This window comes from Caenorhabditis remanei, chromosome I, assembly GCF_010183535.1.
Source record: "Caenorhabditis remanei strain PX506 chromosome I, whole genome shotgun sequence".
NCBI classification, from domain to species: Eukaryota; Metazoa; Nematoda; class Chromadorea; order Rhabditida; family Rhabditidae; genus Caenorhabditis; species Caenorhabditis remanei.
In genome coordinates this window covers 14,234,828-14,247,059 of record NC_071328.1, presented here as the reverse complement: position 1 = coordinate 14,247,059, position 12,232 = coordinate 14,234,828, and the positions used below count along the sequence as shown (strand labels likewise).

At 42.3% G+C, this 12,232-nt stretch overlaps 3 protein-coding genes across 3 annotated transcripts; 1 reads left to right on the top strand and 2 right to left on the bottom strand.

The window, feature by feature from the left end:
* Positions 1-2,351: 2,351 nt before the first annotated feature.
* Positions 2,352-3,039, bottom strand: GCK72_003119 (uncharacterized protein; the record flags this gene model as incomplete). Its single annotated transcript, XM_053723825.1, has 2 exons — positions 2,352-2,528; positions 2,965-3,039. The coding sequence occupies 2 exons, from the start codon at positions 3,037-3,039 to the stop codon at positions 2,352-2,354; spliced, it is 252 nt and encodes an 83-aa protein (XP_053592470.1).
* GCK72_003118 (uncharacterized protein) lies at positions 2,828-3,230 on the top strand (the record flags this gene model as incomplete). The annotated part of the gene is made up of 2 exons (XM_003095072.2): positions 2,828-3,008; positions 3,055-3,230. The coding sequence occupies 2 exons, from the start codon at positions 2,828-2,830 to the stop codon at positions 3,228-3,230; spliced, it is 357 nt and encodes a 118-aa protein (XP_003095120.2).
* A 540-nt stretch (positions 3,231-3,770) lies between these two features.
* GCK72_003117 (uncharacterized protein) lies at positions 3,771-4,556 on the bottom strand (the record flags this gene model as incomplete). The annotated part of the gene is made up of 1 exon (XM_003095076.2): positions 3,771-4,556. The coding sequence occupies one exon, from the start codon at positions 4,554-4,556 to the stop codon at positions 3,771-3,773; it is 786 nt and encodes a 261-aa protein (XP_003095124.2).
* Positions 4,557-12,232: the final 7,676 nt, after the last annotated feature.

Here is a 12,232-nt window from a genome sequence, read left to right as displayed (position 1 = left end):
TATATAAGCAAGTAATATGAATGAGTAATAAGGTATAATGAATAAAGGGTGAGTAATATATATAGGGGCCTAAGGATCCTAGTGAGACCCAGTCCTGCCGAGGTACAGTAGGACGGGGACTCACCCCAAGCTACAGTACCGCTCAAAAGTATATTAACTTTTTGTTTTTTGATCATAACTTATCTCAAATAGGTCCGATTGAGCTGAAACTTTGGGAAAACATTTATTGTAGAGTTTTTAATATATTTACACAAAATTTGGGTAAAAAATAATGTTCCAAACGTTTTTTGCACAATTTTCGAAAATCTCAAAAATGCGAAAAAATGGCATATTTTTGTTTAAATGATCAGTGTATCGAACACAGGTTGTAGAAACAGTGTTTATGATAGTTTTCCGTAAGACATAGTCTAGTTCTTCAATTTTTGAGTACTGGTCCGCAATCTTAGGCATGCTTTCCATGTATCCCATTCCGACAAAGTATGGTAATTGAGACATTTGGAGTTTTGAAGTTCGAACTACTGTAAAATAGTTTATTTTCGTAGAAAACAGTAGCGGTTTACCCGAAACTGTTCAAAAAACGATAAAGAACAATTTAAAAATAACCCGATCCTGATACAAGCTTTCAATCAGTTTTTGGAGACGTTCAAACGTCAACTAGAGGTTCTCCGGAATGACAATCTGACACGTTCCGGATCGAAATTTCATAATTATCTGGAACCCTTGTCATCAAAACTTCAGACAATTATTATTTCAGTATTTGTCAATATTCTGAACCATATACTGAAGCACAAATTTGTTTGAAAGTATGTGCACACTAAAAAGTAACTACGCAGTATCCACGTTCTAACTGCAGTTTTTGCCTACAATATGAAAATATAATAAAACGTGAGTCAATAGGTTTTTAATTGTTAGAAATCTATTGAAGTCTTTTTCTGATGTAGAAAACTAAAAAATAATCAGCTAGACACTAATTCTTGAGAAAAAAAAGAATTAAAAAATTTTGAGTTTTTTGAAATGCCATTTACTAATTTGCAGAGAATGGCACAGCTCTCAATTACAAATTTGTGCTTCAGTATATGGTTCAGAATATTGACAAATACTGAAATAATAATTGTCTGAAGTTTTGATGACAAGGGTTCCAGATAATTATGAAATTTCGATCCGGAACGTGTCAGATTGTCATTCCGGAGAACCTCTAGTTGACGTTTGAACGTCTCCAAAAACTGATTGAAAGCTTGTATCAGGATCGGGTTATTTTTAAATTGTTCTTTATCGTTTTTTGAATAGTTTCGGGTAAACCGCTACTGTTTTCTACGAAAATAAACTATTTTACAGTAGTTCGAACTTCAAAACTCCAAATGTCTCAATTACCATACTTTGTCGGAATGGGATACATGGAAAGCATGCCTAAGATTGCGGACCAGTACTCAAAAATTGAAGAACTAGACTATGTCTTACGGAAAACTATCATAAACACTGTTTCTACAACCTGTGTTCGATACACTGATCATTTAAACAAAAATATGCCATTTTTTCGCATTTTTGAGATTTTCGAAAATTGTGCAAAAAACTTTTGGAACATTATTTTTTACCCAAATTTTGTGTAAATATATTAAAAACTCTACAATAAATGTTTTCCCAAAGTTTCAGCTCAATCGGACCTATTTGAGATAAGTTATGATCAAAAAACAAAAAGTTAATATACTTTTGAGCGGTACTGTAGGTGACATGCTTGGGCTAGGATCCAGCTAGACTAACTGAAGAGAGGCGACGCTCCCTTCCATGTGAAAAGGGGCGGAGCCAGTCTTCTCCGACTCTTCCTCTTTGTGTTGAGACGCCTAGAGAAGAGAGGTTAGAGAAAAGGAAGAAGGCAGACATAGTCTGAGTTCTACCCTTTCACATCCCCCCCGGTTTAAAATGTGGCCGTCCCGGACACTAAGAGGAGAAGACGTAATTACTAAAAGAAATTACCTTAGGCCTTAAAGTTGGTTATATTGGGTGGGTATCTTGAAATACAAAAGAAGGTCTGGGTTGTGGGGGAAATATAAAACATAGCATACAATTCATGATTAAATGTAATTTAGTAATGATATTGCTGCTGCGGTGGGGTGGGGTGTGGGAAATAATGAGGCATTGGTGGATGAGAAATATACTGGATTGGGTGGGGAGGAGCAATAAACGATGGATTTGTGCTGGGGAAGGGGGTAGGGTTCATTACCATCATTGGGTATCCCGGCTGTCGAGGCATCGGTTCTCCATTCCCAGCTCTCCAGCTCCCTTGTTGTTTTCCTCGTCCGAATCCCGGGCGTTGTCCGTTTCCGTTTTTCTTCCACTGTCTCCCTTCCGTGTGCTTATTCCCGCGCCATGGCTTCGTGATCCGATTTGGTTGAGCTCGGTTCCTGATCGGGCTTCTTTGGCGTTGTGGACTGCTTCGGCGAATTGGGCTTCGTCGTCGAATAGGGCTGCGTTGTCGAATTGGCCACTTCCCAGTCCTCTTCCGGAAGGTCACTCGTGATCGATCGAAGTTTCTGCAGAAAGAAAAAAAAATTATAATTTCCTCGGGAATTTCTCGATTCTATTCGTTTTCCCGTTTTCTCGAAATTTTCTTTCGCCAAAAACCGAATTTGAATTTCCGCGCTAATTTTGACGAAATGAGGTGCAAATGCGCTCCATTGCGCTAACGTCGATTTGAATTTTAGAATTGTTTTTAATTCTATTTTTATTAGTTTTTTATCGAGTTTTCGCTCGTTTTTTCCTCGGTTTTTTCCTTCAATTTCCGATAAACTTTCCGTTTTCCTCGTAAACTTATCGATTTTTTCAGAACAGAATGCAAAGAATGATGTCAGCGATGTGTCCCGGATCGTGTTCTGGGAGAGGCGGCTGTTACGCCTCGCCGACTGGCCCAGAGTGCCAATGTCGCGAAGGATTCGCCGGTAAAATGTGTGAAATTGTTGTCGAGAAGACCACATCCGCCGTCGTCGCCGCCTCCGAAGACGCCAGTGACTTCTGTAAGTTGGCATATTCCATTTCACCTTTCATTCCCGTTTCTTTTAGGGTCCATTCTTCTCGTATCGCTGCTCGTTCTCTTCTCCCTTCTCGGTTGCTGTGGGGCCATTGTCTGGTACTTCCGTTCGAAAAATGGAGACCGAATCGGCGGGCTGGATGAGATTTCGAGCAAAGCGAAGACCGCACCGAAGAAAATCAAGGAGTATTTGGAGAACTTGGTCTAAAAATCGATCGTTTTCTTGTTTTCTTTCCAAAAGTTTTCCCATGGGTTTTGTTTAGATTCCCGAAAAATCTTGTGTTCTCATTGTTTTATCTGATTCTTCTGTTCTTGTTGTCATTTTTGTTATACGGGTTTCCGTCATGTAAAAGATCTCATTGAATAAATCCGTTTACGTTTTTGTATTGATTTATCGTTAACGTTATAACGGGGAATTCATCCCGTAATTATTTCAATAACTCTTTCAGGGATTTCCAGATATAACCCGACTCTCTATACTCTCAACTCTCTTTTACTCTCAAGACTCATTGCGAAACTTCTCGGCCAATATTTATTCCTTTCTAATTGATTAAATATCATTGATTTGCGACAACTTTGGGATTAAAATAGGGAAAGTTCCGAGAAAAGCCTTTTTTTTTCCCAAAACTGATTCGTATATATATTTTCCTCGAAATATTGTAGGCTTTTCTCCTTTCTTAGCAATCTTATGAATAGAACGGAGGAAATAAGTAAGTGTGGATTGGTCGGAGAGAAAGATCGGTGGTGTTTACTCCTCGGTGTCTTCGGTTTCGATGAATTCGAATTCATCGGCGATCGAGTCGATATCATTCTCCTCGTCGTCGTTTCCTTCTCCCGATGGTTCTTCTTTTGCTTTGGTTTCTTCCTTGTTCTCTTCGTAATTGAACAAGAACGGATGCGTTGACATTAGAATCCTATCCAATCCTGTTTGTTCTATGTATTTTATTTCAGTCCGCCCGATGATCTCTCCTCGTTCCTGTTGGGCCTTCGAAACTGGATCTCGGATCCGGCGGTCCAATCGGCTTCCGCCAATCATGAGAAGCCCGTCGAGTGCCACCTGTACTTCAATGGCTACCATTCCTCCTGCGTCCTTCTCCTGAAGGAGCCATTGGTCCATTGAGATCACCTCAAATGGGATGATCTCATTTTTGAAATCCCCTATCCGTCCTGTGACCATCCATGGGTCGGAATAAAGGATTCGTAGAACTACTTCACCATGGCCGGGAGCCTCGAGGCTAGGCAGGTACTTTGCCTCGATTCTTGACTGTTCTGGCGCCAACTCAATGTTCCACCCCGTACAATTGGCATTGTTGAGGTGGTGCTTTCCAGGAGTATAGTTTTTCTCAAAAACTATTATGTGGAAGACCGACCCCGGCTGTTGGGGACCTGCAGACTCCTCCATAGTCACAAGCTGTTTCCCGAACTTCTTTGAATACATCAAAGTGTATCCGTGGTGTTGTATCAATACCACGGCATTAAAACGGGTTACGTTTTCCTGAGGGGTTTCCGGATGAAGGTGTTTTGCGATCGGCATCTTAAAAATGAACTAGTTTAGTTAACTATCTGGCTTGTGGAACCCCGAATGCCTATCTCTGAATGTTTTCGCCTTCTTTTCCCATATTTACTGTCTCTCGTTTCTTATTTTCTTGAACTAACATTGGTCTTTAACACGTATTTTTACATTACGGTTTATTAGGTATTTTCGGTAAGATTCCTATAAATGCATCACTTTAAAAGTGATAAGAGTATATTACGAATATATATATAAGTATATTTCAGGAATTAACAAAACAATTCGTAGTAAGTTGGAAGTTTCCGATTCTCTCAGCCGTTACGATTTCTCAATGAAAAGTTTACACCTATTTTTGTGAACCACAGATTCCTTGGCTTCGCCGCTTCTCGTAGCTCTTCCGAAGCCTTTTATAATCAAGTTAGGTTCTCGGATTCCAGTAATTTCGAATGGTCCGATAAAGGGTGGGCTCAATTTATCCGATTTTCCCTTTCTTAATAGGATTTTCTCGCCAATTTCAAATTTTACATCGTTTATCGTAGGCTTCTGGTTGAATTTTCTATTTCTCTCGGCGGTCCTTTCCGCTAGAATATCTTTTACTCTCTCATGAGCCTTTTTAAGTATTTCTCTTTTGTACGCTTCATACTCTAAGACTTCTGCGTGCTTATCCGGTTGTTTTTCCTCCTCCTTTCGAGGGTCGTCTAAACATTTTTCAGAAATAACTTCTCCGCCTTTTCGATTTAACGCATTCTTTACCGGTGAACCTGGTTTGAATGTGTGGACGATTTCAAAAGGTGTTCTACGTGTCGTGGCGTGAATAGAAGTGTTATAGGCGTGGACAACTTTTTGCAAATAGACATCCCAGCAGCCGTCAGCAGTGTGGGGACGCAATAACCCCTCAATAGTTTGGTTAGCTCGCTCGACCTGCCCGTTAGCTGAGTGATGATACGGTGTGCTAGTCCGATGTTCGCAATTCTTGGACTGCAAGAAAAGCTGCGTAGTTTTTGACAAGAAATTCGTTCCTCTGTCGGAGACCAAAACTTTCGGTATTCCGAATCTCGCAAATAGCCTATCCGCAATCGTTCTAATAGTCGACATCGACGATTGGTTTTCCGTTGGCTCTGCTATGACGAATTTTGAAAATGCACACGTAAAGACTAGAATATATTTGTTTCCACGTTCTGTTTCTGCTAATGGACCGATGAAATCACAATGTACTCTCTCAAAAGGCTGTGATATTTCTTCTAACTCATGAAGAACTGCTTGAGTGCGGGTTTTTGTAGAATCTTTAGTTTGTTGACAAATTTCGCAAGCTGCCACAATCTTCCTAACTGTCGCTTCTAGACCGGGCCAAACCGCAATTTCCTTAATTCTATGGAGGGTCTTATCTCTTCCAAGATGAGCACCTTCTTCTAACGATCCGTGTACCATTTCAGCCAGAGTTTGACCATACTGGGTGTTCTTTGGCAAGCAAACCACAGGGATGCCTTCTACGTTATTTTTGTAGATCACTCCATCTCGGTTTTCGAAATTTCCGAACATGTCCCTGATTTTCTCAAGTTCCGGTGCTGCCTGTTGTTCTGCTTTAATGGTTTTCAGATCAACCCATAGAGGAATTACTGCATTGATAAGAGGATGATGCCGCGACAATGCATCTGCCACAACATTTGTTTTCCCCGGTTTGTAGACAATCGTGACGTTATATTCTTGGAGAATAATTTGGTATTTAGCGAGTCTACCTTGAAGATCAGTGCGATAAAGTAACGCCTTTAAGGGAGAATGGTCAGTGATGATGGTGGTTTCTGCACCATCTATATACGGACGAAACTTAGTTACCGCGAAGATGAGACCTAAGGCTTCTAATTCAATAGCTGGATAGCGTTTCTCGTGTTTGTTGTAAACACGAGATGCATATGCTATGACTCGAAAATCAGTACTTTCCCGATCTCGGGCTTGCATGAGTACTGCTCCAACGCCTTTTCCAGACGCATCTGTTTCAATAACAAATGGAAACCCCAACTTAGGTGCAGCTAAAACTGGACTGGATACCAAAGCCAATTTCAGTTGTTCAAAGGCTTTCTCCTGTTCGACTCCCCAAAGAAACTCGGAGTCTTTCTTTGTCAGCTCCGTGAGTGGTGTGGTGATTTTGGAGAAGTTTTTGATGAATCGTCGATAAAAGGATGCTAAGCCTAGGAATGCCCTAACTTCCGTTACATTCTTGGGTTTTGGGTAGTTCGTGATTGCTACTGTCTTTTCAGGATCCGGATGGATACCTTCCGCTGAGACAATAAACCCTAAGAATTTAATCTTATCTTGTCCAAATTTAGCCTTACTGGGTTTTAATTTCATTCCCGATTCTTCAACCATAGTAAGAATTTCCTCAATATCCTCCAAATGCTGTTCTGGAGTTGGTGAAGTGGTGATGATGTCATCAATATAACAAAAGACTCTAGCTCTCAAAGGTTTAATTAGCTTATGCATGATTCTTTGAAATGTCCCTGGGCTTCCCTTCAATCCCATCGGCATGCGGACGTATTCGTATACGCCCATAAATGACGCAAACGCTGTTCTCTCGCAATGCTCTTCCTCCAACGGAATCTGATGAAACCCCGACGCAAAATCTAAAGTGGTATAAATTGCGTTTTCAGCCGTTACATCTAGAAGTTCTTGGAGGTTAGGAAGGATGGATTGGACTGGTTCGGTGATGTTATTAATTTGGCGAAAATCAATACAGAATCTCCAAGATTCTCCATCTGCTTTCCGAACCATTACAATAGGAGCCGAAAAAGGTGACGATGACGGTCGAATTATCCCTTGAGATTCCATTTCCCTAACTTGTTTTTCTACTTCATGTCTCCTCTCAAGTGGAACTCTATAATTTCTAGGCGCTGGCATTTTCGCATCTTTGACAAAATCTATCCGATGTCGTATCGTTCCATTGTAACATCCTAAGACGCCATCTGGACCTACAAATGCCTTCGGGTGCCTATCTATTATGTTCCTAAGTCTACTTCTCTGCTCTTCGGTAAAGATTGAATCTTTAAGATCGATTTCGTTAGACGGTTTGTAGTCCAGAGGTGTCGGTTTCGGCATGAGCGGGAGTTTAGCTGTCCAGTCTGCCTCTGGTGGCGTATAGCTGTCTTCCCAAATCTGTTCGTAGATCGTTGCCGTGGCTAGTGCCTGCCCCGCAAATAATTTGATTGGGGTCGCGGATGGGTTAACTAGTTGTAAGAAAGTTTTCCCTTCCTGATCTGTTGACACAACTGATCTGGCAATAGCGTAGATTTGTTCCGATTCCTTTTTATTATCCGAAATCATGAACTCCGTACCGAACTCCTTCCTATAGTTCACTAATTTAACTGGAATAATTGCCTCCGAGGTTGGATTAACCGTGCAATTATGACTAACCGCTACTTTAATCTCTTCCCTTTCAGGAGCTAACTCAACATTGCAGACTAGAGAAATTTCTGTTCCGATCTGAACTTCCTTCTTTAACATGTCGAATGACACCGGATGTCCTAATTTATTCATGTTCCGAATGAAATCTACTCCAAGAAGAATTTCTGAAGGACAGTCCTCATCATGGGATACCAAAAGAGTTTGGTCTACCTCGATTTCTCCTATCTTTATGCTCTGCGATGTTGTTCCTAGGAATCTGATAACTGAACCATTAGCCGCTCGGGCCTGTTGTTCTTTTCCTACATCCAAGTCTTCTGGCCTAATCTGGGAAACAGGAAGATAGCTGATACCTGCTCCCGTATCCAGTAATGCATGAACTATTTTCCCGTTCATCTCTATCTTTATCACTGGCAAGTGTCCTCTATTTCTACGATGAAGAACGGAGTAAACTCCTGGGATGGGGTATTCATCATTGATGTCAGCTGCCATATAGACGCGCTGACCCCCGTCGTAATCTACATGATTAATTCCTCTTTACTGTCTAGTTGCCATCTCAATCAACCTATTTGCTGTTGCAGATGCAGCTCTTCTTGACAATCGGAATTTGCAGTATACATAGAGGATTATCACTAGAATGACTATAAATAGCACTGGAGCGATGATTACTAAAATAAACATCCAAACATTGAAAATTACATGTTTGATCGCAGAAAATACTTTCTTTCCGGTGCTATTCCATAACTCATCTAAAGTATTGGCTACCTTGTCCTTATGGACTTTGACTTTAGTGGTTATGTAGTCTTTTGCCTTAACAATGTTTTCCTCCAACAGACGGAAAGTAATATTATTTACCCTCCTACGATAGATTTTATTTAATTCTTCGTTGGCCGCTGAAGATGTTCCTGGGCCGAGAAGATCATTTCCTATCACTGCTGGCGCTTGGAACAAGAATTGGCTGGCGGTTCTACGGATTGGTCTATTGAGTGTTTGTACCCACATTTCGGTACCTTGCTCGTTTTTCCAAGTTTCGCCTTCTACGTGAATTTTCCCAGTGATCATAGGACGCTTGCACTCTACTGAGCCTGAATCGGCTACTAAATCGTCAGTACCCTCTAATAAGAACCAAATTTTCCCTTCCACCAACATTGGGACTAGATCAAAACATGTGTCGTTAATCCTCCTATTCCAATAAACCTCCTCCGGTTCTACAGGTCTACATTGTGAGATTAGTAAACCCTGGCCAGCTTTCCTAGCAGCGATGTCCGTTCTTTTGAACAACTGTCTTATTGCTGCTGTGGGATCGATATTTAATAGAGTGAGAAACAAAATGGTCGATTCCTGTTGATTTGCGCAAGTTTGCATGAAAATATCTTTGGCTGGACTATGGAATGGATTACTATGAGGTTTTTCAAAATACACATTTCGGTTTTCTGGTGGTACTATGTCCTCATAATAGGGAATTGGTTTCTCAGTTGTAGTGGTGGTGGGTGGAATAACAACTGGTTTCCTAGTGGTAGTGGGTGCTTGAGTCGAGGTGGTGGTAGGTGTGACTTTTGTCGTTGTCGCTGGTTGTACCGTTCTTGGTTTCATCGTTGTTGTTGTCGTTGTCGTCGTTGTCGTAGTTGTGGTGGTTGACGTGGAAGGTGGTGGTGGTTGGTATGGAGCCTCGATGTATGGTTCTATATGTTCCATACTCTGTACCTTGCTTTCGTCAACCCGTGGTACTCGATATCCTTCCGGAAAGTTTCCTGGATTCCGTTTACTTTTCCCAAATTCCAAATCTAGGAGTTCATCGAATACGTTTACCAACTCCTCTTCCATTGCAGTTAGCAGTTCTGCATCCTTCTCCGTTCTTTCCCCAGATAGCTTTTGAATTCTCGTGAATTCCCGATACCAGTATTGACGAATTCGAATGCACTTTAATACAATCAATTGTGAACCGAGTGAGTTTCTACGTTCTTGATCATATTTCTTTGCCCTATCCCTGAGTAACTCATTTGTTACTCCGAACGCTTTGATATCAGCTAGGATAGCCGGATTCGTAATGGGATCCGTGTCAAATTGGGGTATCTTTTCTAGGGCATCTACTTTAAAATACTTGTAGATTAGCGGAGTCGCGAACTTTTCTCCAAGGCTAATGGATATGGTGGTGTTGTTTGGACCTCCCAATTTGAGATAGGCTACCCGTTTCTGTCGGTGATGCTCTTGTTTCATCCGCACATAGTCCGGGATCCAGAGATCCGAGGGTAATTCTGGGAAAGATAACATCTTCCCGTCATCCGTAAAATATACGTTACCCGCTAAACAACCTTTTGACTCTAACTGCGTAAATCGCATATCCTGAGAAATAGTAGAGAACATCTTAAGTTCGGGAACTGCTATATGCTTATCCGTAATAAACGCATCAACCGAGGTCATTTTCTGGTACTTGCAAGCTCTGTATGGGGAACTTTCCGTCCATACTATGGTGGATTCAGCCGTTTTGCAACTTCCAGAAGGGTACGAGCATTTTGAGGTATCTCCTAACGTTGAAATGGTAGCTTCACCGTCAAAAGATGCCACCTCTCCTACAACTATTGTGAATTCGTCGTGCTCGACCTCTTTTCCTCCGAACCAAGCCGTATAATTTTCGGCATTTTCCCCAAGACTAGCTGAGCGGTAAACTCCTTTAGGACCTTCTGTCATGTCCTTACCCGCATACTGTTTAGATCTAACGGCTTCGCGACATTCTTGGGTTCGAACCTGTTGGAACGTGCTCGATCCCCGATCAGTCATTTGAGCGGTGGAATAGATTCTAAAGATCGAAAAGGTGGACACTTTGAACACTTGTTTATAACAGGCGTGCGCAATCTGTCGCATTGGGTCCGTGCGGAGTTCAAATAAATCCGCCCGGGTAGAGACAATGGACGTACGCGGAGATTCACAAGGAAGAATAGAAGGTGGAACGAACATGTTTCCTCCCTGTTGGAATCCACATATCTGTGGTTTGCCTGCCAGTGCTGGTACTACTAGTGTCATAGCTATCGTCAAGTAAGCGAGAAGACGCTTCGCTGCGCTTCCTTCTCCTCGAGAGTTACGGTAAGACTCTTCTCGAGGTCTTTCCTGACGGTTGTCTGGTCTTGGTGGACGTTCTTCACGGAATCTACCTGGAGGCCTTGTCTCTGGGAACCTTCTGGGTGGGTTTTGGGGTGGACCGCCTCTGCCTCTAGGAGGGTAACGCGGCTTATTTGATTTCCAATCCCTTCTACCCTGCTGGTATTCCCTATTTTCCTCACGAGGTGGCGCTGGTGGATTGCGGTAAAAAGGACGGAAGTTTGACTCCTGCGGTCTATCTTCCCTAGTGCGCATTAGCTGGGTCATTGCTGCGACTAGCTCATCATCCTTTTCTAATTCTTCCAGATCATGAAGTCTTTGGAACTTTTCCGCTCTGCGGATAAGTTCCTCTAACGTTTTCGGCGGATTATCCATCCTGAGGAGTCTCCTGCGGATGTGGCTTGCTGCGTGATGCATAAAATGGTTCACCAACAGCCCATCCCGCACGGTCTCCGGCATGCCTTCATAGGCATACTCACCTAACGTCTTCAGTTTTCGCGCGTACTCCGCAATTGACAGCCGACCTTGTTTAAGGGTCGTTATCTCTTGTTGCGCAAGTTCACGATCCCCAGGGACTTCAAAAGCGATTAGGTTCTCAACTAGTTTGTCCCAGGTGTTAGTTTGCTCTTGACGTAACTGGTTGAACCTACTTTTCGCTAACCCCTCAAGGAAAAATGGCATAATCTTTGCGCCGGCCTCTTGTTTGATGTTGAGGTTATGTAACGCGCAACGGTACTCAACTAGCCATCTGCGCAAGGCAGCCGTGTTGCCTTCGTTAAACTTAGGAACATGGCCTGCTACCGCTCTAAGCGCTTTCTGAGTGTCTGTTTCTGCCGGTATGGCTAGATCCGTCCACTTCAGATCTTCCGATAACTCTTTCTTAGCCATTTCTGGTACCGATTCCCTAGGTTCTTCCTTAATCACCGTCTTGGTTACTTGAAGACCTTGTGGTACTACTACTACTGAAGGTTGACTAGATGCAGACAGATGATTTTCAGTACCCTTTGGTGTGGGATTCCTTGAGAGTTTATTGCTCTTAAAGAAGTAGTTTTTACGAAAGACTTTCGGAATAAATCGGTATACCCCTGTGGTTCGTGGAGTATCTACTAGAGGGTTATTCCCTTGAGCCTGTGGCTGAGTTACAGTAACTGGAACTGTTTCTACACTCGGTGCCGCAGTAGTCGTGCTCGTTGGTGCTGACTGCCCCC